The sequence below is a fragment of the Peromyscus maniculatus genome, chromosome 1 (genome assembly GCF_049852395.1).
Source record: "Peromyscus maniculatus bairdii isolate BWxNUB_F1_BW_parent chromosome 1, HU_Pman_BW_mat_3.1, whole genome shotgun sequence".
Classification (NCBI taxonomy): Eukaryota; Metazoa; Chordata; class Mammalia; order Rodentia; family Cricetidae; genus Peromyscus; species Peromyscus maniculatus.
In genome coordinates, this window is record NC_134852.1 from 196,270,893 (window position 1) to 196,295,223 (window position 24,331).

Genomic DNA, 24,331 nt, shown 5'->3' on the forward strand with positions numbered 1-24,331 from the left:
TCAGCTCTCCGCAAGTTCCCTAACAGCTGGGTCTTAGTCCCTCCCTCTATAGAGTGGCCATCTGAATGATCCCTGTATGTACTTCCAGGACAGCCGTGAAGACGCTGTAAACGAATGGTAATAACAAATGCTAACAAGTAAGAAATACGGGATATTGCTGCTGAAATACGGCTCCTGATTCCCAAGATACAAGTTCTAGTTTTCTCAGGAGACGTCTTGGGCCGGGAAACTTCAGTTTAGAAAGTCTCTTAGGAACTTCCTATCTGCAAAGCAGCGTGGATGCCACAGCAGCAGAGGGGGTACTGTGTCAAAAATACACACCTCTCTGAGGCTGGGCTTCTCTACTGGAGCAGTAAAGAAGTCAGAGAATCCAGTGGTCGGAGATAGAGCACGGCAGAGCAATCTAATTAGGTGACGGAATGGGGGACTGGGTAACAGACTGTAAATGTTTCTCAATAGCGAGGCCCTCACTGAGCCTCAGCACAGGAGTCAGGGTCACGCGGCTTCCTTCACTTACCTCTCAGCTGCTGGAGCTCCAGGGTCAGACTCTGGATGGTGCTCTCGTAGAACTTGAGATTCCCCAGAGTCTCCGCCCTCAGCAAGTCACCGTGCCTTTCCCCTAACATCAAGCTCAGCTCTTCCTGAGCCCTGGTGTACATGTCCAAGTCGTGTTCCACATCCTGAATCCTCGCCAGCACAGAGGGGCATGGAGAGGTCTGGGCTGGGCTCTGCTCCACGTGCTCGGGGCACTCCTTCTCTGGGGCCTCCCAACTGGGGTGGGCACCGGGGGTGGGCTTGGGGGAAGCTGTGTTCACCCTCGGCTGTGTGGAAGGAGGCAGGGGAGCAGGGCGGGAGGGCCGCACAGCCAAAGGGGGTGTAGGTTTTGGGCTCTGGTCAAGCAGCAAGTGGGGAGAAACGAGTGTTGGGGTACAGGGTCTGGGCGGCGGCGGCCTCAGGGCCTTTCTCCTCTCGGGGAGATCCTGTGAGGACAGTAACTTTGAGGAGCCTCTGACAATATCCTTCTCAGAGTTAAAGTCCATGATTGAAAAGCGGCGTGCAATTTTATCCTGCTCTGTGCTGGGCCCCGACAGGCTCTTCTCAAATTCCATCAGCTGTTGGGTCAACTTGGAATCCAGGTCGATGCTGTCCCCCTGTGACGCTGTGGCTACCTCTGTGGTGGGCCCCTTGTCTGGTGGCCCAGGCCTCCTCTCTGGTCTCCCTGGTGCAGAGTAGAGGCTGGAGGCGTTTTCTGCAGATGTTTGGTGCCTCTGAGAATAGCTGGTCATAACCGGATGGCAAAAGTAGCTAGGTCTGGCTATCCTTGAGGCCGAGAGGGAGGAGGCCCTGTGAAGTGGGGGTGCTGGCTTCCCGAGGGACCTGCACTGGGCATATGTCCTCTTGGGAGGCAGGCTGGAGTAGTCTCTAGTCCAGGCTTCTAGAGGGACAAACTCAGCGGATGGGGCTAAGCTTTGGTGGCTCCCTCTTGCTGTTGAGGAACACTGACTTTTTTGCACTTTGGGGTGACCAGGTACCCAAGGCTGGGAAGAAATACCATTGACTATCTCTGAGGGGTCAGGTGTGGAAGAGTCTTTAACAAGAGGCCTTTCAGGATCCACACCTGGGGAGCTTCCAAAGGCTTCTTCACTTTGACCAGAGTCCTCGCTTACAGCACACTCAGGGACCCCACGATCTAGGGGGACCTGGGGTTGTTCAGACAGACTCCAGTCACACCTTTCTGCTTCACACGTCTCTGGTTCAAGTCTTGCTTCCTCCACCACTGAGTTCCCCAACCCGTCCACAGAACTTTCAGAGTTCTTAGGGAGACTGTCTTCCTGGGGCAGACCCACGGTTTCTTCTGTCCTGGGGCTAGGACATAACTTCACGAAGCGATGGGGAAAGATACCTGTCCTGCCCTTCAAACGTCCTTCCAGCCAGCCATCCTCCAAGGTCCCCAGAATTTGGATTTTATCCCCTACGTCAAAATCCAACTCATTCGGCTCCAGGGCTTGGAATCTGTAGAGGGCCAGTCCATAGGTCCCGGACGGGTGGTCAGCCTCGTCAGCCCCACTTTCTACTTCTCCTGTGGAGACGTCTACTTCGCCGTTAGCAACACAGTCATCTCCACTTCCAGAATTTACCGACTCATCCACAACCCTCAGGGGCCCCAAAAGCTCTACAAAGCCTTCTGGGAAAATGCCTCTCCGACCCTCCAATTCTCCTTCGAACCAGCCTGGCTCGGGAACTCCGATAATGGTGATCACATCTCCTTCCCTGAAGTCCAGTTCCTCATCCAACTGGGCAGACAGCCCCATGAGGGCCCGTGCTTGTCCCATGGAGTATTCTGGAATCTGAAGCGAGGCACTTTGTGAGTGCCACTGCCGGCTTTGGGAGGAGAGGCAGAGCTCACGAACGCAAGAAGACGGGAAGAAGCCCCGGGCCCCCCAGCAGCTTCGGCCCTGCAGCCATCCTGCAGTTGGGGTGCCATCAAGAATCACCAGGTCTCCTGAAGAAAGAAGCGAAAGTCAGAACCTGGCCAGAACCAGAGAATAACACTACGGCCTACAGCGCCATCGCCTCTTTGCCGTTGTTGAGACAGGGCTGCCCTGCGTCGCCCAGGCTGTCACCACAGTTCTGCCTCAGTCTCCTGAGTGCTGGGCTTACATGTCTATCCACCGAGAGTCTCTCCTCCTGCCACATGGGGCCTGCAGACAGAGCTCAGGCTGTTGGCTTTGGCAGTAAGCACCTTCACTGCCGGGCCGTCTTGCTGGCCCTATAAGAAGATTTAAAAATCCCAGGGACCTGCTCTTCTGTTGTTGCAAATAACCAGTATTTCAGGTAGCCGTCACAAAATATACACCCCAAAATTGTGTCTGTCCGAGGGTTTAGATTCACCACAGTTCTAAAAACACATTCCATAGTTCTATAATCAACTGCTTTATAACAAACGCTTGATTATGTAACTATGGACATTCATTTTGTGGATTACTAATTTTCATCTTACTCTGAGCTTTCCCTCTGGTCAGTGCATGGGCCAACTCTCCTGAGCAGAGCTGCCTGAGGGAGGCAGACCCTGCCTGAGGGAGGCAGACACTGCCTGAGGGAGGCAGACCCTGCCTGAGGGAGGCAGACACTGCCTGAGGGAGGCAGACACTGCCTGAGGGAGGCAGACCCTGCCTGAGGGAGGCAGACACTGCCTGAGGGAGGCAGACCCTGTCTGAGGGAGGCAGACCCTGCCTGAGGGGGGCAGACCCTGCCTGAGGGAGGCAGACCCTGCCTGAGGGAGGCAGACCCTGCCTGAGGGAGGCAGACCCTGGCAAACAGTCAGGAGGGGCAGCAGTGCACGGTTCCCAGTCATACGCACCGGGGAGAGGCTAGCTGTTATGTTCTTGACTTTTATGCGCTCCTGGGCAATTAAAGGAGATTGCTTTTATTTTATATGTATTGGTGTTTGCATCTGTGCACCAGGTGCATGCAGTGCCTGAGAAAGACAGGAGAGGGCACCTGATCCCTTGGAACTAGAATTATAGGTGGTTGGGAGTCACTACGTAGACGCTGAGAACAGAACCTGGCTCCTCTGCAAGAGAAGTCAGTACTTCCCTGCCCCACCCCAAGGGTTTCTCTTCATAGTTTTGGTGTCTATCCTGGAACTTACTCTGTAGACCAGGCTGGCCTCGAACTCACAGAGATCCTTCTGGCTCTGCCTCCCGAGTGCTGGCCACCACCGCCGGGCATCAGTCAGTACTCTTAACTTCTCAGCCATCTCTCAGCCTCATTCCTGATTTTTAAAAAGATTGTGTGCCCTACCTTCCCAAGTGTGTGTAAGTGAATTGGTGATGGGCACACTTCTGTTTTGTATCTTAAGAGTCTGAGATGTTGCCTTTTGTGTAGTGAACGCTAAGCAGCCATTTGTTAATAATGATTATTCTTTATTTAGCCATAGCTCCCAAATTCATCATAGTCTCCTGCATCTAAAATTGGCTCCCATTGCTAACTTCCTCGTTCCCTTTAATTTCTTCTTTCAAAACATTTCTCCCATGTATTAATTCTCTTTGCTAATACCCTAGCCTAGTTTAATTCCCCATCTTTCCTTTTAAATTTTACCCAAACATTATTTCTTCTAGCCCATCGAATGATTGTAAATGTGCCAATTGTACAGCATCCTTTTGCTTAAACTTTAGTCACGAGGCATGACGGTCTACTGCTCACCACTTTCTCCTAATAACCTCTCTTTGTTTTCTGAGATACAGTCTCACTCCAGAGCGCAGGCTGGCCTGAAACTTGTTCCAATCCTCCTGCCTCAGACTCCCACGTACTGGGAACAATCCTGATCTTACTGAGTGAATTCAATAAAACATATTTGTTCTGTACTCACTCTGGAGCGCCTCTTTACCTAGACAGCAGCAGGCTGTTCTGTTTCCGCCCTGTTTGAGCTGTGCTCGGGTTTATCCAGTCACCTCTCTGTTCTCCATCCATCCATCATGATCTCACCTATGATGTGAGACCCTGGGAAATCTCACACAAAAGGATTTTTGCTTTGTTTGCTTTTGAGACAGGGTCTCACGATGGATCCCAGGCTGGCTTCAAACTTGCAACCCTCCTGCCTCAGCTTTCGAAGTGCTTGGATTAAGAGCACATGCCACCACATCCTGCTGAACTCCGAATCTTTATTACTGCTACTCTCTCTCCATCTGAAACCTTAGCAGGCCTCCTTAAAATCTTAGGAGCTCACAGCTGCTTGGCCATCTGTGGCCTACCGAAGCACCCCACTTATCCCTTCAGTCCTGGCATTTGTATGTCGGCACAGTGCACAGCATATAATATAACATTTTAGACTTAGTGGTAGACACCCTGTATATTTCCTGATTTCATTTTATTGTGCTTAGAGTTTTATTTGGAAATGCCTAAAAATGGTGTCTTGCTCCCATATTCCTGTAGTCCTTAATTTTGCACTGGCCAAAGCTTTGGGTCCTGAGAATTACAAGTTACCGCCCTCCCCCAGTGGCCCTGAGGCCTGCCATCCAGGCCTCCGTGGGAAGTCACTGGTGACATGACTGCTCAGACACAATGGGTCTCTTGGTGAATAGGAAAATCAAAGCATGTCCTAACTCCCACTCCGCTGGCTTTGAAATGCCTGGCTCACTTCAAGCTGCAGAATGACAGTGCGCTCTGTCTGGCCAGATCTCCATGAACTTGGACAATGGGGCTTGTTTTCCTGTCTATTCCAACAGTGGTTTTGATGAGCTTTGTTTCCGGGCAGACTGTAGCTCTGCTGGTTATCCACAGTTATAAAGGAGGGTTCTCAAAACAAAACAAGATGACGCCCCTCTCCCATCAACACACACAATTTAGATGGCACTTTACTTTAGTTCAACATCCCCACCTTATGTTTTTGATTTTGTCCTTTGTTTTTCCCCCTCACTTGGTGATTACCTTTATTTTAAGGCCTAACTTCCCTGGGGTGGGTTTGTGGTGGTGGTGGTGGTTTCTCTGGTTTCTGTTTTCAAAAATCTCTTGTTTTAATTAGTCAGGCAAGCTATTTCCCTGGAGTCTGGGTAATTCTTTAGGAATGGAGGATACCCAGTCATTCTAGACTTCAAAAACACCAATATAAAGAATTCCTGGAATGGTAGGACCAGGTTTGGGAACAGGAAAGTAGAAACTGCAGTGACCCTTGGGGTCAAATGTGACTGCTCCCAACCATCCTGCTTGTTTCTTTGGTTGGAATTTTTCTCTGAACAGGAAGTGGACTGGAAGTGAGATTACAGGAAGGAATGTAGGTCTGGTTAGACTCTGATACACGCTGCCTGACTCCACAGGCCCAGCTCCTTCCTTACCTCCACTCATGGTGCTAACTGCCCAGGGGACTGTGTGCCTTGTGCAGACCACATATATCCTTTAATTTATAATTAGAGCTTATCCTAACACTTCATCTCACGGCATTAAAATCTAAGATGCTTGTGCTTTGACTGATAAAGATCAGTCAGAAACCTATTTATAAATTATCATTTTGAGAGGAGGTTGCCTAGAAATGTGAGGTGTAGACAGCCATAAGCATTCTGTGTTGTGTGAGGAAATGACCTCCTGATCTTCTTGTCTTTCCCTTGACACATTCTTTTCCTTTTCTTCCTTCCTCTCTTTCCCTTTTTTTCCCCTTCACTTTTCGTGTTCTATTCTTTATTTTTTGGACAGCTGGTGACTCTAGCCACTCACTCATACTGACTCTTCCAGAAGACAGTTTTGTTTCTGAAGCAAAACACAAAGCACAGTCCAAAATAACTGAGTGGCTTCAGGAAGTGGGGAGGGTGACACCTGCTGGCAGAATCAGTGATGACTCCAGGTAGACTGTCTGGGGAAACATCCCATACACAGCAACTTCACAGAAGGAAGGCAGGCCTCAGGAGCCACAGAGCATGTCCCTCTGCCTAGTTTACAACCTCATTGGTCCTAACAGCTACCCTGAGGTAGGTGTTGTCATCTCCAGCCTGTACATAAGGCTAGCAATGTGCTAGCCCAACATCACAGCTACTATGTGGCAAAGATGGATTTAAATCTAGGACCATTAGAATTCCTATCCTCTAAGCCATATTGCCTAATTTTAACATACTAGTCATAACACAAATTACTCACACATACACACACATACAATTTTTCTCTTTGGATGACTTTATGTGTTTTTCTTTGTATGGGTGTATTGTTTGCATGGATGTGTGTGCAATCCTGAAGAAGCCAGAAGTCAGAACTTCTAGAACTGGAGTTACAGATGGTTGTGAGCCTCTACATGGGTGCTGAGAATTGAACCTGGGTCCCCTGGAAAAGCAGAGTGCTCCTGACCACTGAGCCATCTCTCCAGCTGCTCTTATTAATCTTAATGCTACTTCTTAAGTGTAATTTAATAACAACTAAACAGGCAGGGTGGCAAGGCACAAAAGGGCTCTCATGTAGCCGAGGCTGGCAGTGTGGCGGAAGAGGACTAAATTCCAGGCTCTTCTGCCTCTACATCCTGAATGCTGGGATTACTGGCATGTACAACTACAGAGGTGGATGCATCGTAAGACTGGACCCAAGGCTTTGAGCATACTAGCCAAGTACTCTACCAACTGGACTATACTCTTAGCACCCCAATACTCCTGGAAGTCTCCGGTCTCCTTCTGGTTTGTTTATTCACCACTCAAGTTTTGTGTGCACAGAAGAGAAGCCACCCCACTGCTGTGCTGGCTACTCTTACATCAACTTGTCACAAGCTAGAGTCACCCAAAGGAGGGAACCTCAGTGGGGAAAATCCTCCATGAGATCCTGCTGTAAACCAAACAGCGGTGGTGCGCCTTTAATCCCAGCACTCAGAGGCAGAGGCAGGAGGATCTCTCTGAGTTCAAAGCCAACCTGATCTACAGAGTGAGTTCCAGGACAGCCAGGGCTACACAAAGAAACCCTGTCTCAAAACAAACAAACAAACAAACAAACAAACAAACAAACAAACAAACAAGATCTGGTTGTAGGGCATTTTCTTAAGTAGCGATTGATGGAATTTGTTTCCCAGCACCCACAAGGCAGCACACAACATCTACAACTCCAGTTCCAGGGGATCCAGTGCCCTCTTCAGGCTTCTGTGGGCACCAGGCCTACGTGTGGTACACAGACATAGACACAGGCAAAACCACCCACACGCAAGCTTTTTTATTTTTTAATGAAGATCTACAGATTCAAGGCTGGAGAAATAGCTTAGTAGTTAAGAGGACTGTTTGTGCAGAGAACCAGAGTTCAGTTCCCAGTATCCACACAGAGTGACTCACAACCACCTGTAACCTCCGTGCCCAGGCACTGATGCCCTCCTCACAGGCACCTGTACACATGTGCGCAGACACGCACACATCAGTGAAGACAAAGACCTGCTGACTGGAGCCCAGCCTGACCCTGGCTCACTCACTCTTGCTCAGGTGACTCATGGCTACATGGCTAACAGGTCAGTGCCGGGGTCTTCCCGAGAACCTCGGGGGGGGGGGGGGGGGGCAGGGGGGGACTGAGTGCCTTAGGCGGATTTAATTTCAGAGCCAGCTCAGAACACATCAGATGAGTCTTCTCAGTGCTGGCTTCAGCAGAAAATCTTGTTTTTTAAAAATGCTTTGAAGCCTAAGACTTGACCATATAACCTACAGTGTTGAAGCAAAATTAATTCTAGCAGCGATTCCCTCAAATTCTTCATAACACTACATACACACTATTTATTTCCACACAACACTCCTTCTATCTGCTGTTTTCAGCAGGAGCCAAGACTAGGAAAGAAAAGGCCCATGCTAAAGCTGGAGATGTGATTCAGTGGCAGAGTGCTTGTCTCGCCGTCCAGTGTGCTCACGGCCTGGGTGTCAACCTCCATCACTGAAACAAACAAATAATCAGGCCATGCCGCTCACATCCTGTGCATGTCTCACAGAAACACCAACAGGTTCTTGTCCTTTTTCCGACCTACCTGGGGAGGCCTGCCCCGAACTCCAGACCGCCTTGGGATAGTGTGAGGGAGGACCAAGATCCTGCCGGAGTCTTAGGTCTAGTTTCCACTGTCTTCCCAACCCTGATTAGCAAGAAGGCTCCAGACCAGAGGGAGAGGCAAAGACTGAGAACAGGCGAACATGCACGAAACTCCAAGACAGGTCTTGAGGATGAACATCAAAAAACCCAATATTGTTTTCCTCTCATTGACCAGGGGCTAGAGAAGTTTGCTAGCTCTCGATTCCCTACCGTGTGTGTGCGTGTGCGTGTGCGTGTGCGTGTGCGTGTGCATGTGCGTGTGTGTGTGTGTGTGTAAGAATGCCTGTGCCTTCAGTATCATACTAAAAGGACAGTTACAATGCAAACAACAGAGCTTATAAGTAAGTTCTATTCTGATACGCTGACTGGGACATCACAAAGCTGGGTGGGGTCACAAGCCTCAGGCTGCAGCCCTGCTGGTCTCTGTGTTTGTGTAGAACGGCGTAGACTTCACCAAGCGGACGTGGAAATGGTTTCCTGTCCATCTCTGGAAGTCCATGCCTTTAGAGTACAATGGTGAGAAATACTTGAATCATCCCGGGGATGCAGCTGGCACCATCTGTTCCAACTGTTTCTTTTGCTCTACCCAATGGAGGCACAGCAATGGGACAGGCTTGCATCTATCTCTTCTTCATCAAAATCACCGGTTCCCTATTGTTCTTTAGTAAGTAGCAATGTTTTCAGCAAAATCATACAAGGTAGTATTTCTGAGGAAGAGATTAACACTGTCTAAAGTGTCTGCAGCTTAGGGTAGTGAACAAATAACACTGGACTGAGGATGTCCTGAGGCCATACCTCTTACCTGGAGTGAATTGCCTTTGAACTACACTGTTATGTATAATGTGCAGCTGCTAATACTCCCACTGCTGAAGATCCCTAAGAATACTTTTGTAGGGGCTGAAGAGATGGCGGCTCAGCAGCTAAGGACATAGACTAAGGCAGAGCACAGGAGTCTGGTTGCCAGCACACAGCAGGCAGCTCACAACCGCCTGTAACTCCAGCACCAGAGGATTCACATCCCCTTCTCACCCCCCAGATACCTGCACTCATGCGTACATATTCGTATCCCCCCACACACATAATTTAAAATAAAAACAGATTGGCATGGTGGCTCACGCCTTTAATCGCAGCACTCAGGAGGCAGAAGCAAGTAGATCTCTGTGAGTTTGAGGCCAGCCTGGTCTACATATGAAGTTCCATGCCAGCCAGGGAGATATATAAAGACCCTGTCTCAAAAAATAAAAGTAAATCTACAACAACAAAAGAATACCTTTCTGAGGAAATCCCATGAAAATTACCGCGCACTATAACATAAGGCCTTCCTCTCACAGGCGTTACGTCATTGTGGCGGCTGCAGAGACGGGCTAACCAGTGTAAACGTCTCTGAAAGACCCTGCTCTCAAGACTGCAGCTCTCTGATGCTCTTACCCCGATGGAGAGAAAGACTGTTCAGCTCCCGAGATGAGAATTCGCAGGTGCAAACAAACAAATTCTCTCCTTCTTTCAGACTGGGGATTGTCACAATCTCCACAAAACTGCTGGGAAACTGTCCTGAAAAACAGAAGCACACATTAAATACTGAGTGTTCTCTTAAGATTATTTTTTTTCCTCTGTCTGTGTACAAGGACAACTCTTTTTCTCAGTACAGTTGCAAATTCGGAATTGAAAATTGACCTCATGCTAATAATTAGAGAATTTACTACAGATAAAGTGCACAGTTCAGAGCTAAATGTATGTATAGGGCAGAGAACACAACTCAAAAGCATTTATTGGGCCAGTGAGATGGTTGAGTGGGTAATGACATGTGCAGCCATGCCTGGTGACCTGAGTTAGATTCCCAGGTCCCCACGGTGTAAGGAGAGAAATGAATCCTGCAAGCTGTCCTGTGCTTTCCAAATGTCCACTTGCATGTACACACACACACACACACACAACCTCAATAAGCATTAACCACTGGCACTCTAACAGGTTCACTGAAGAGGGAGATGTGAGTTGGGTGGTCTTGATCTTCAAAGATCTGAAAGTTCACCTGGACAAAGAGGAAAATGGAATCCTGAAACCCACACACACGCCATGGAGGTTCAGAGGAGGAACAGAGTTTTTTATGAAATAACAGTTCAGTCTGAAGATGGGTAGAGTTTTATAGGTGGTGTAGGAAGGCAGGGCCTGCCAGCTGGAGGAACAAAGAACAAGAGATGTTTCCTGAATCTGCCCACACATCCCCAGACCCACCACTGTGGCATGAGCCATCATCACCTGCCTCCTGGGTAACAATAAATCTCCTGCAACTCACCCTATGGACCAGGCTGGCCTGGAACTGACAGAGATCACCTGCCTCTGCCTCCCGAGTGCTGGGATTAAAGGCGTGCGCCACCAGTGCCTGGCCTATCGTTCTTTTTTTTTTTTTTTTAATTATTGCTTTATTTTATGTGTATGTGTGTTTTGTCTGTACACCATGTGCAGGTCCGAAGAGGGCACTGGCTCCTCTGAAACTGGAGTTAGACTGTTGTGAGTTGCCATGTAGATGCTGGGACTCGAACCCAGGTCCTCTAGAAGAAAGACAGTACTCTATTTTTTTAAAGATTTATTTATTTATTTATTTATTTATTTATTTATTATATATACACTATTCTATCTGCATGTATGCCTGCACACCAGAAGAGGGCGCCAGATATCATTGGGTGGTTGTGAGCCACCATGTGGTTGCTGGGAATTGAACTCAGGACCTCTGGAAGAGTAGTCAGTGCTCTTAACCACTGAGCCATCTCTCCAGCCCCCAAGACAGTACTCTTAACCACTCAGCTATCTCTCCAGTCCCCCCGTCCCATCTTCTTAAGCTAACAGCAGCAGTATTTCGAAGACAGAGGTCTGATGATGTTGAAAGCCACAGTGTCTGGCCCCCTCAACTTCTGACCTTGCACGCCTTTGTCCTCTGGACCCCAACCACTTGGTGTCCTACTGATGCTTCCTCGGTACCACCGCTGTGTTCATGGCCATGTCAGGGCCACAGCAAGCAAGTCTCTCTGCCTTGCTAACACATACTCGTCAGTTTGATCTGAACAGAAGCATCACTTCTACTAGAAATAATAATCTGCATATCTCCCCAAAGTTGGTTAGTGTTCACAGTACCTATTCTCAGAACTACATCCCATACTCCAACCCAGGTGCACACAGACATGAAAATTAAAGACTAAATGAGTATAACTGCTTGATGTGTGGTGAAAAGGGCAGTTAATGGAAGAAATCCACGTTAATATGAATCTCAGAAATAGAAGAAAGATAGCCGGAAGTACAAACATGGGAGACTGGAGCATCCAAGGTAGAAGGTAGCTTTAATTAATTTTTGCCCATGCAGATCCATGAAGGACCGAGTGGGATAAGTGAGGCTCCCCTGAAGAGAATGGGAGACGGAACAGGAGCTGTAAAAGGCAGAAAGCCAGAGGGGTGAGGTGGGGTGTACTTACATCCCACTCAGCTGCGGCCAGCCCGCCTGCAAAGAGCAACGACAAAGACCAAGAGTTCTGAAGAGAGGAACGATGCACAGTTTGCGGAGGGGAGCAAGAGTACTGGACATGAAAGACAGAGCATTGGGGCGGGAAGAGAAAGAGAGACAGAAACGAGGCTGGGGCAGCAGGTGTCTGCCCATCCAGCCTCCACAAGGAGTCGATACGGAGAGAACCTCTCCCCACGGCCAGAGGCACGTGTGAGCGCAGAACGCAGACATGGGGGAAGTGAAAGGATCACTTGGGCTTCGCATCTGACCTTTATCTTTAATGAGCAAGGAAGAGAGGAGGGGTACCTCTTACCTGTAACGTCCTCCTTCTTTCCTAGAAGCCAGAATTCATCCACCACGGCCAACACCTCAATAACATCTCCCACAAACAGCGGCAGTTCCTCTGAGACACTGGGGCAGAAATCAAAGATGGCTCGGACCACAGAGCCGGCCTCCATGTTTCACAACCTGCAAAGCCCAGGGCATGAGAAAACAAAGCTATTTAAGACATACTGTAAACCTGGTTCTTAAAAACCTAAACTTAAAATATGAAGATAATGTAAATGCAATATAAAATATATAAAATATAAAAATATAAAGTTATTTCTTTAAAAATAATAATTTCCTCATGGATCTTCTTTAGCTTCTCAGTGTAAGCCTAGAATCGGAAACAAACAACAATAACAACAAAAACCTAACAACTAGCCCAAACTGTAGAGATGAAAGAATCAAGTTGGGGAAGACAGGTTTCTGACGTGCCAGAAGAGGGAGGTAAGGATATTATTATTTTACCATGACTAGGCAATATAGTTCTAGGCAATATAGTACTTTTAAAATACAGTATTTAAAATCCAAAGACTTGAAATTACACACAGCATTTCATCCATTTCCTACGACAATCATAAGACAAGGATGACGACAATCTGCAAGTTTAGATAATCTAATTTGTCCAAGTATACACACAGCAGGGTCAGGACCCACACACCAAGATTTAAAACCCACAGAGAAAGGAAGTCTATGAAAAGAATGAGAAGGGCCGGAGATGGTGTCTCTGGGGGATATTTAGTACCAGCAGATGAGGCATTTCTTTCTGGTTTAAAGATGCCGGCGGCCCAGCCTGCACTGTTGAGGGTCTGTACCACAATGCATGATGGGTGTGTTACTCTAGTGTGTAGGGCTGGCGAGCTAAGGATCTGTCTGTGCACTAGAAAATAAGGGCATGAAGGGCATGTGTGTGTTCACTTAGGAATGCCCAGCCATGACTGGACCCACATTCTCCACATGCCTTCTCAGGGGCTGCACAGGGCGAAGCTCAAGCTCTCCACGCTGGCCAGGGTCCCATGTTTCTTTATTCTTCTCCAAGACTCATTCAGTATTGTTGAAGGTGGAGATTTTTTTTCATCTCACACATGACTAACTTCATCAAAAAGCACCAAGACAGGCCAGTGAAGTGGCTCAGCTAATAACGGTGATTGTCTCCAAGCCTGGCAACCTGAGTTTGATTCCCAGGACCTATGGCAGGGGAGAGAAGCAGGGGCTGGAGGGATAGCGCAGCAGTTAAGAGAGCTTACTGCTCTTCTAGGGAAATGAGTTGGATTCCCAGGATCCATGTCAGGTGACTCACAACTGCCTATAATTCTAGCTCATGTGACTCCTAAGCCCTCTTCTGGCCTCTGGGCGTGCGCGCGCGCGCGCGCGCGCGCGCGCGCACACACACACACACACACACACACACACACACACACACACACAGATAGAGCATGCAAGAGATAGTAAATAAGTGTATATAAATATTTATTTATCCATTCATTTATGCATTACAGTACTCTGTAATAAATTTGTATACAATGTTCTGCCTGCATGTGTCCCTGCAGGCCAGAAGAGGGCACAAGATCTCATTACAGATGGTTGTAAGCTACCATGTAGTTGCTGGGAATTGAACTCAGGACCTCTGGAAGAGCAGCCAGTGATCTTAACCTTTGAGCCATCTCTCCAGCCCCCAGTATATAAATATTTAAAGAGAACTGAATGTCTAATGGGAAGAAAATGATAAGATAGCTATAATTGTAGTCTATGACTTTCACTGGTGTGAAAAAAAATGTAGGAAGCATCTAATAAATAGTTCAGCATATTGTCATTTTAACCATGCTCCATAATTAAATATTACGCATTTGATTTGGACTGTCAGGTCAAAGCAGCTTATTCTTGCACTACTGGGATTTTTTTTTTTTTCAATAATGAGATGACAGGGGCCACAGCAAAAACAGAGAAGTGGTCGCTGCTCACTCCTCACCCTCCTCACCGCAGGCTTTCTGCTTTCGGTTTCCTTTCACGGTGCTTTGCACAGAACCCAGGGCCTCATGCATGCTGGACAAGCGTTCTACTACTGAGCATCTCCTAAACACATCTTATCAGTTGTGCCTGGTGGTGCACGCCTTCAATTCCAGCACTCAAGGGGCAGGGAGTCAAGTAGCTCTCTGTGAGTAGGAGGCCAGACTGGTCTACATAATGAGCTCCCGGTAAGCCAGGGCTACATAGTGAGAACCTAAAACAGACAGACAGACAAAAACCAAATCTAACATTTATATAAATAGACTCTGAAGAGATAGCGCAGTGTGCATGTAAAACACTAGGCTTCTTCAGTGACAAGGAGCGAAGTTCAATAATGCGAGAAATCCATGGAGTCTGCTTTAAGGGCAAAGGAATTTATTAGGGAAGAAAAACTCACGAGACAGAACAGAGGAATTGTCTCGGGATCCTGGAAGGGTGAGGCACAGTCCCACACTGTTCTTCCGCCTGAGATCATCCCCGCTTCCAAGTCCCATGAAGGAGAGAAGAGAGCACCACTTATGTGCATCCCAGGTTTTAAGGGTCCCGAGCGGCCCCAGGGGCATGTACTTCAAGGTCATAGGCAGGTGTAACAGTTACCTGCTACCTTCCTAGGGGCGGTGCTTCAAGTCATAGCTAGAACAGCCACCCACTACAGTTCAAATCCCAGTTTACTGTTCTTCAGCTTATTCACCCTGCACACACCACGTAAACTCTCAGGTCTTCCGTTTCCATGACCTGAGAAACGAAGATATTAGTACTTTCACAGTTACCATCATGAGGATGACTATAATGATAAAGATCAATGACCAGCATTTACACAGTGCTTCCTCATTCCACACACTTCACTGTATACCAACCACGTCAGTGAGTCCTCACAATGACCTGCCCGTTTATTAGTAGTTCCCATTGGGCAGATAAGGACACAGGTTCAAAGATGGTCAATTCTAAGGTCACATAGTAAGTGTAGGGTAAAAGGGCCAGGCAAGGAAACCCACCCTGGCCCTGAAACCAGAGCCAACTCTGCCCCGACCAACTGAACATAAAACCAACCAATCCCTGAGCAAGAAAACCAACCAATTCCTGAGCAGGAAACCAACCAACCCCTGGGCACAAAATCTAGCACCCTGACCCTGAACCCAGTGCCAGTGAAAGAAACACTTTAGCCCCGAAACCAGAACCAAAGAAACACACTTTGGCCCTCAAACCAGAACCAGTAAAAGAATTACGCCCTGGCCCTGAAACTAGAGCCAAAAGGCTAAAAAGGGCCAGGGAAAGAAACCAGAGCCAACTCTGCCCCTAACCAACCAATCCCTGAGCACAAAATCTAGCCAATTTGAGCAAGGGAATGAAAATCTGACCAATTCCCTTCTTGAAAACCTTCTCCCTGGAAAAACCCCGCCCCTAAGCAGCCCTACATAAACCCCTCCGCCTGTTCGGGTATCAGCTGTCCTTCTCCACCCTGGCAGAGGCAGCCACTCTCCTGGATTCCTCCTTCCCAAAAAATCTCTTTCTTAACAGAGTTTTGAGTAAAGATTTTCTTTCGTGGGTGAGGAGCAGAGTCTCTGCTGGGAAGCTTAAGAGGGGGCAGAGCAGAGCTCTGCTGTAAGCTCTCGGAGAGAGAAGCAGGATTGCCACATCCTATGGATAGACCATCCTCTACTGCCCCCCAGCTTCAGGTATAGCCTGACTTCCTGACAGGTCAGGATACCTTTCTCCTCACAGCTTCAGGTAGAGCCTGACTTCCTGACAGGTCAGGATACCTTTCTCCTCACAGCTGTGGGTATCCAGAATATCTCCCTTCATAGCTTCAGGTGTAATCTGACTTCCTGACAAGTCAGGATACCTTTCCCTCTGGAGCTGTAACACTTACAATAAGTCAGAGACAGAATGGGCATCCAAATCCATCTGCCACCAAAGCCTTACCCAGCATGCTGTGTGGATGTGCTGAGGACATGACTGATATAAACATCAGTGCCTATTATAAATCACTCCCATAATTAACCACAAGTTCAAATCCGTGTCACTGATCACCAGAGAATGCACTGTCTTCTGGTAGATAAACACGTCAGTGTTTCCTATTTCAACAGGGTTAATTTAATTTTGACCACGTTTAAAAATAAGCATATACCCACAAAACCCAGAACTCAAACGGCTGAGACAGGAGAACTTTGAGACTTAGATCACCCTGGGCTAATGTAGTCAGATCTTATATGAAAAAAAGCAAAACAAGACACATCTTGTGCCTTTTTGATGTCTCCCAAAGAAGACACCGAATGTACATGGTTCACTCAGACTGCCGGAAGCAAGGTCATTACTTCAGCCGTACAGCACTGTGCTGCATTTAACCACGGCCACAGTCTTAGACAGTCACAGGTCCCCAGGCCTTCCTCCTCTGGTGCTAGCCAGCTTCTGCTTTCAACCTCGTCAGCTTCATTTTTTTTTTTTTTTTTTTTACAGATTTATCTATTTTTATTTTATACATACGGGTGTTTTGTCTATATGTATGTCCCTACACCACACGTCTGCCTGGTGCCTACCAGAAGAGGGTGTCAGATCCCCTGGAACTAGAGTTACAGCTGTGAGCTGACATGGAGGTGCTGGGAATTGAGCCTGGGTCCTCTGGAAGAGAAGCCAGTGCTCTTACCACTGAATTATCTTTTCAGCTGCATCACCCTCCAATCAGCTTTTCCACCCTTTTTTAATTTTATCTTTTTCAAGACAGAGTCTTACTGCATAGCCCTGGCTGGAACCTGCTGTGTAGACAAGGCTGGCCTTGACCTTATAGAGATCCAACAGCTTCTGCCTCCCAAATGTTGGGACTAAAGGTATGCACCACCATACCCAATTCAACCCACTTTCTAGTTTGCTGTTTACAGTCCAGAGCACCAACATTACTAAAAGTTCCCACATAGTTAAAGTAGCCAAACTCCAGACGGCAGGCTGACACTCCCACAGAGGTGAAGGACACATGTTGGCACTGGAGGTTTTCCACAGTTTTCATGTGCTCTGAGGCCCCTTTCTTATTTTCTGGCAGTCTTCCAGGCACCTGAAGTTACCAGATGTCAGATTTCTGCAGAAGGGTAGTGTCTGAGAAATTTTTAAAACAGAAAACCAAGCATAATATTTGACAACTCTCTCAGCCATCTATGTTATTAAAACAAGTCCTCAGGGTTGGATCAAGATGGACATAATTTTCCGGTACATTTTCTCAGAGTTCTCACTGTCTGACTAAAAGTACGGCTTGTTCTCTGGAGTGTTAAGAAGCAGCCTCGGGCCCACTTGCACTTTAGACCTGGGAGTTGAAAGAGTTAAACATTCCTCTTGGCCTCTTTTCACACTACCGGAACATGACTCACACGCAGAGGAGAATCTGGTTCAATAAAGTCTTTCACTAACTGACCTCCTACTCTGCTGGAGTGAGTGTGTAATCCCAAGAAACACACACCCTAGAAGGGCACAGAAGTCACAGCCTCCGTGATTCATGTGTGCAACCCGAAGGTGGGGCTTGACGCCCCCCACTTTACGTAGGTGATAGACTTTTCCGGAGTTGTCCATGCCCTGTGCATACTCTGAGAAGCACCTATTGTTACCCACACGGGGGTCATTTTAGAAGCCCCACTTCTAAATGGGTATGCTTCAAAACTTAATCATCAGTGGTTTCTGTAAGCTGTTCTAGCTCCAGATGGAAGTTTTCCGAAGAAACTACAAGGCAGATGGGCAGAGGGAAAGCTGGGGAAGTTATTGTCCACTACAGCATGGTGTCAGGGACATTGAAAAGATGCAGAACTCCACCCCTTCCTACCAGGGAATACCTGTTTGCTCCTCTGAAGAGGTGCTCTACATTGCAAATACAAATATCCTTGGAAAGATGATTCTCCAACCCTTTGGAAGGTAAACTCTGTGAAGGAAGCTGTTCTGTCTCTTTGTCTACAGTTTCAATCTCCAGTTTGTCTAGGTTGGACTGGGGGAGCGGCGTGAGCCCTCCAGGTCAAGTGTGGGGCACCCAGGCTCCTTGGAACAGTCCAAAGGACACTAAGAACAGCCACCGTCTGAGTGCCCACCATGCCACATGTGCCAGGCTGATCCAGGAGCCTGCGCCATCCGCTGCACCATGGGCAGCAAGGCTCAAAGCCCAGCACCACACCTTAGTGATTCACCCAAACTTGACAGCTAGCAAACAGCTAACCCAGAGCCAGAGTTCAAGCCTGGGGGCTGCTAAGTTCATGGTTTGGTTTTTTACTAAAAACGTTGCTTTTCTTAAACCACAGCAGTCTGTTCTTCAAAACCCAACAGACCATCACTTTCCTCTTGTGTCTTCAACATGTTGTTAGGAAAACTGTCAAGCACTGAGGTAGAAAGAATTTTACAATCACCGCCACAGTTTTACTATAACATCTGAGCACAGTGGCCTTATCCTATACTCTCTGGCTCCTTGTCCATCTAGCCAAACAGGCAAACAAATTCAGTTCCCAGGCAGGCAAGATAAAACTGTGGCTCCAGTGGGCAGAGCAGTCATTGGACAGCCTTTTGACACAATTCTAGAAACAGTGCTCCTCCCCTCCCCCACCATGGCGGGGCTGGCAGTGGCGTGGAGCCTGCTCCTCCCTGTTGTAGATAGCAGTCTAACCCCTAACCCAGAGCAGCTTCCCTGGGGAGAAGAACGTTGACCTCTCTAATAACCTAAGCACTAGCCTCAGAAGGAAATAGCCTTATCCATCTAGGGGGAGGGTATGTCTTAAGTCTGCAGTGATTGTATGTGTATGTGTGTGACCGAGTGTCCATGTGTGTGTCTGTGTGTCCATGTGTGTGTTCATCCATGTGTGTGTGTCAGTGCATGTGGGCGTGTGTGCATGTACGGAGACAAGAGGTCAAAGTGAGGTGTCCTACTTTTTAGTGTTTTTTTGCATATTATTTACTTGAGTGTGTGTGTATGTATGTGTGGTATGTGTGAGTGCATGTCACAGAGCACACTGGGAGTCAGAGGACAGCTTGCAGAAATCACTTCTCTCCTTTCATCACATGGGTTCTAGGGGTCAAACTCAGGTCATCAGGCCTGGTGATGATGCACACCCTTATCCACTGAGCCATCTTGGGGACCCTCTCACCTTATCTCTTGAGACGAAGTTTCTCACTGAACCCAGAGCTTGCTGATTCAGCTGGACCAGCTGGCCAGCAAACCTGCTCCACCCTCTGCCCAAGTGCTGAGGTTACAGGTGCACACTGCCACCCTGGTTTTCTACGTGGTTGGTGAGGATCTGAACTCAGCTTAGTTTAGCCCCTCCCACGGCTGTCCCTTTCCAAACAGGCTCTAAGGATGCTAATCTTGGTGATTCAAAATACAGTGCACTGCAGTCATTATGAATTCAAGGAAGGCTGTGAACCATGGTCCCCTCCTGAAGGGGCATGAATACTGGCACATTAATGACCACCACAGTCAGGCAAGAAGCTCTTTTACTTATGTCTTTATACTTGCCTGGGGCTGGAGAAATGGCTCAGCAGTTGAAACCGCCTGCTGCTCCTACAATGGACCAAAGCTGGAATCCAGCACCCCGTCAGGGTCAGGTGGTTTATAGCTCCCAGTAATTCCAGATCCAGGGGATCCAACATGCTCTTCTGGCCTCTATAGACACAAGAATGTATGCATGTATACATACATACATATACGTACACACAAGTACATTTGGGCCAAGTGTGGTGGCACACACCTTTAAACCCAGCACTCAGTGAGGTAAAGGCAGGCAGATGTCTGTGAGTTCGAGGTCAGCCTGGTCTATATAACGAGTTCCGGGACAGCCAGAGCTACATAGAAGAGACCCTGTCTCAGACACAAACAAAACAGGACCCTTGTTTGGCCACATGTAATTGTTTTAAACTTTGTCCCACCTTGCTCACGGTGCTTAGTCCCATCCAACCCGAAGAGTCCAGCTGGGGCAGGGGTGTGGCTCAGCAAAGGAGTGTCGGGCCCTGGGTTGGATGCTCCTGCCTAGACTCATTTCCTGCCTTGTTTACATGCCATTCCCTTTATTCATAACAGGTTACACCTCGCCACATATTTAAATACACACTTCCCATCACTGTTTCCTCCAAATGGTGCCCATCTCTCCTCCATAAGACCACCTCCATCTTCTATATTTCCATTCCCACAGACTTTTTGTATGTCATCTTGAAGACTGGGCACATAAAGCATTTTTAAGTCTTTATTTTATATGTGTGGGTGTTTTTGCTTGCATGTATATTTATCACCAAATGCATTTCTGGTGTCTGCAGAGCCCAGAAGAAAGTGAGTTTCCTGGAACTGGAGTTACAAATGGTTGTGAGTTGCCATGTGGGTGCTGGGAAGTGAGCCCGGGTCTGGAAGAGCAGCCAGTGCTCTCAACCACTGAGCCATGTCTCTAGCCCTGGACATGTGAAACTTAAAGCTATAAAAATAATGAAAATATTCAGAAATAAGATTTACAACATGTCATGCAATCCACGTGACCATCAGAAGATGGATAAATGAAATGTGCTACACACATACAATTATTCCGTCTTCTTAAAAAGGGGAAAAAATAGTAACACATACCACAGCATGGATGAAACTTACATTTGATGTACATTTGATGATGTACATTTGATGAAGATATTATACTAAGTGAAATAAGCCAGGCCCAGGGACAAACACTGAAGGATTCTACTTAGATGAAGTACTCAGAGCAGCCAGAGCCACAGACACAGGAAAAGTGGCAGTGTCCAGGGCCAGGAGACGGAGGGAATGGCCAGAGAGCTGGTGCTAAGTGGGCAGAGCTGTTCAGTTTGGGGAAATGGGCAAGTTCCAGGGGTGGACGACAGTGAATTAGTGACGCAGAACTGTATACTTAACAGCTTCAAAATGGGAAAGTTTATGTTATATTCATTTACCACAATAAAAAAAAATCAACGTTTAACATCTACGAAATATGACAGAATATAAAAGAAAGCCTGGGAGACTCTGATTATTTTTAATAAACAACATATCCACAAGCCTGGACATACTGTTAAAAATCTGAGATCATGAGTTGTAAACTTTTACCCCAATAGATACTGATATCAACCAGCTTAATGAGTAATTTCCAACATGCCCTCTGGGGTAAAGGTCTGAACTTGGTACACACAGTGGATACAGAACTTCCAGGTCTGTCCTCCAGCCTGCTCTATGCCCCAAGGCAATCTCAAGCTCCAAATCCAGGTGCTTGCCTCTGGATTCCTGCTAGTTCAACCACTGGGTTAGCAGGGATCTAAAGGCAGAGGCAGAAGCTGGGGTTCCCTCCCTGCTGGGCTGAGGTGGTGATGTTACCCCATCAAAGGCTATAGCCAGGAGGCTTTCTCCAAACAGCACTCTTGCCCAGTCAAGTAACTAATCCATGCCCCTGCCCTGGAACTAAAGTATTAGCCTTGGTGTAAAGTATAGTCCTTTACTATTTTCCCTAAGCCCAGTCCATTCTAAGCTGAACTCCTCAAATTCTCAGTAAGCTGCTCTGGAACAATCTTTTTGTATACTGTAAATATATATTGCTCTCACTGGTTAATAAAGAGCTGATTGGCCTATGGCAAGGCAGGATTTTCAGGGTAGAGAGAATGCTGGGAGGAAGAATGATGGAGTCTTGGGAGTCTTGAGGAGATGAAGATGAAGTGGGAGATGAACATGCTGTACTGAGATAAGGTACTGAGCCACATGGTAGAACATAGATAAAATATGGGTTAATTTAAGATGTAAAAGCTAGTTAGTAACAAGCCTAAGCTATCGACCGAGCATTTATAATTAATAATAAGTCTCTGTGTGGTTATTTGGGAACAACTGGAGGGACAGAGGTGACCAGCAGTTTCCACTTACAGTAAGCTCTCTGCTTCTGCTGGGCCCCAGGGTGATACAGGCCCAAAAGATTCCTAGAGCTCTATGCATTGGAAACAAACAACAACAACAACAACAAAATAAACAAAAAAAACCCCGGAAACTGAGAATATAGGAAAATATGAGATAGTTTCACAATTCTATCACTGTAAATCAAGTGAGAGACACTGAGGACATCAATTTTGAAGGTTTAGAAACACATTAGGGAGCTGGAGAGATGGCTCAGCAGCTAATGTTTGGGTGGGAGCTCCACCTCAACCCCTGGCACTCTGGCATCCCTATACCCAAAGAGTCTAGAATGTTTGGGTGGAAGACCCACCTCAACTCCCCTCCCCCATCTCTTTCCCCCAATCCTGCCTCTTCAAAGCCCGCCAAACACTGCTCTTCCCCTAGAGATGCTCAAGACCACTCCCATACAGTATATAAGCTGCATCCCAGAAAACAGACATGTGGTTTTCCGGTCTTTCGACCCCATGGGGGGTGGGGGGGGTGGGGGACAGAGAATCACCCAGGAATGCTTTACCCATTAAACCAGGGCTTTTTCTAATTTGGTCTGATTTGGATTGCTATGTCAGCAGAGAGGCTTATCGATGCAAAAACTTATCAGTTAAAAGCATCTGCTGCTCTTGCAGAAGACCCAGGTTTGGTTCGTAGAAGTCACATGGTGGTTCACAGCTGCCTGTCACTCCAGTTCCAGGAGATCCAATGCCCTCTTTTGGCTTCCATAGGTGACACACATGCACGTGGTTCATATATATACAAGCCGACAAAACACACAAAATTAAAGAAAACTTTAAAACATATTGTGCCTGGGCCCTTCCTCACTCGCCACTCAAAACTTAGCCAGTATATTCTCTCCGAAAGCATGAAGACACTGTCTACATCCAGAACAAACTCTCTGAAGAGGTCTCCCTGACTGAAAGGCAGCAGCCTGTTGTTCCTCCTCCCTGTCTGGGGATGCTTTGTGGAGATCTTGAGATTTCCCAAGTTTTATAACTGAATTCTCCAGAAAACATGACCTCCAAGGAATCCATTTTAAAGATGCCGGTGCCCACAGTGAGAAGTGTTCAGCTTCACAAGCAACAGCCTGCTTCTCTTTCTGACAACACAGACAAATGCAGTTTCTCCTCGGTGCGGAAGGGTCGGAGGTGTCAGAACATGAAGTCTAAGGCAGCTTCAGGAAGGAAGGAAGTGAGAGACTAGGAAATCGGCTTTTCCTCCACTGCTCTGTGTCCCTGCCAGCTGACTTTGGACCGGAGGTCAGCAGTTGCTGCCAGGCGATTCCTCAAGGAAAGTACCAAAGGATGAACAGGAAGCGTAAGCGTTACAAACTGTGGGGAGCCCTCGGGCAGGGGAGAGAGCGTCATAGGGCTTCCCCTCCTCACCACCCCCATCCAGTAGACTCTGGCTCTACAGCCTACAGAACGCTGGAACAAAGCAACCACACTCTGGCTTGGAGGGGATGACTAAGGAAACTAAGGAGAAAAATAAAGGAGTTTGCAGCAACAACCTGTCTTAACCTTTCACCTGCAACGGCTGTCACAGCTCAAACTTGTCCTGAGGAGGAAGGCAGCATTCTCAGCTCATGGGATGGGGTATGTGACACAGCTCCCGCCAATCATGGAAGGTGCCTTTTGATTTGAAGTGAACACCATGCAGAAAGACCCCAAGGTCCTATAAACTGTCCCAGCAGCAGTTGGAACTAAGGCTTCCACCTCACACCATGGAGCTAACACTCCCTCTCTTTCTGGGTTTAATCTCCCCCCCCCCTCTCTTTTTTCCAGTTTAATCTCGAAAGAAAGAAAGAAAGAGAGAGAGAGAGAGAGAGAGAGAGAGAGAGAGAGAGAGAGAGAGAGAGAGAGAGAGAATTGCCCATGCACCTTTACAGCGATTTTCTCTTTTGAACAAAACTGTGTTTACAGAGGCAGGCCCCAAGATTAATGTTTTGAGACCTACAACATTTTAAGGCATTTATGAGAGAATTTTTTTTTCAAAAGACTTAACCTAGGAGTTCCTTAAAGTATGCTCTCAGACTGACATTTCTTAAATCATGCATGAATCTCATTTATGAGTGGAAATTTAAAAACCGCTGACTCGTAACTAGATAAATGGGA

The 24,331-nt window shown here is 47.4% G+C and overlaps 1 protein-coding gene across 1 annotated transcript in view; it reads right to left on the reverse strand.

Moving 5' to 3' along the window:
• Window positions 1-24,331, reverse strand: part of Dnmbp (dynamin binding protein) — a 105,016-nt gene that overhangs the window by 61,930 nt on the left and 18,755 nt on the right. Inside the window, exons 2-4 of the mRNA XM_076563141.1 lie at window positions 12,330-12,484; window positions 9,952-10,074; window positions 518-2,503 (exon numbers count right to left, since the gene is read on the reverse strand). Coding sequence (XP_076419256.1) covers window positions 518-2,503; window positions 9,952-10,074; window positions 12,330-12,474 — 2,254 coding nt within the window. The 5' untranslated portion in view covers window positions 12,475-12,484. The remainder of the gene's footprint in view (window positions 1-517; window positions 2,504-9,951; window positions 10,075-12,329; window positions 12,485-24,331) is intronic.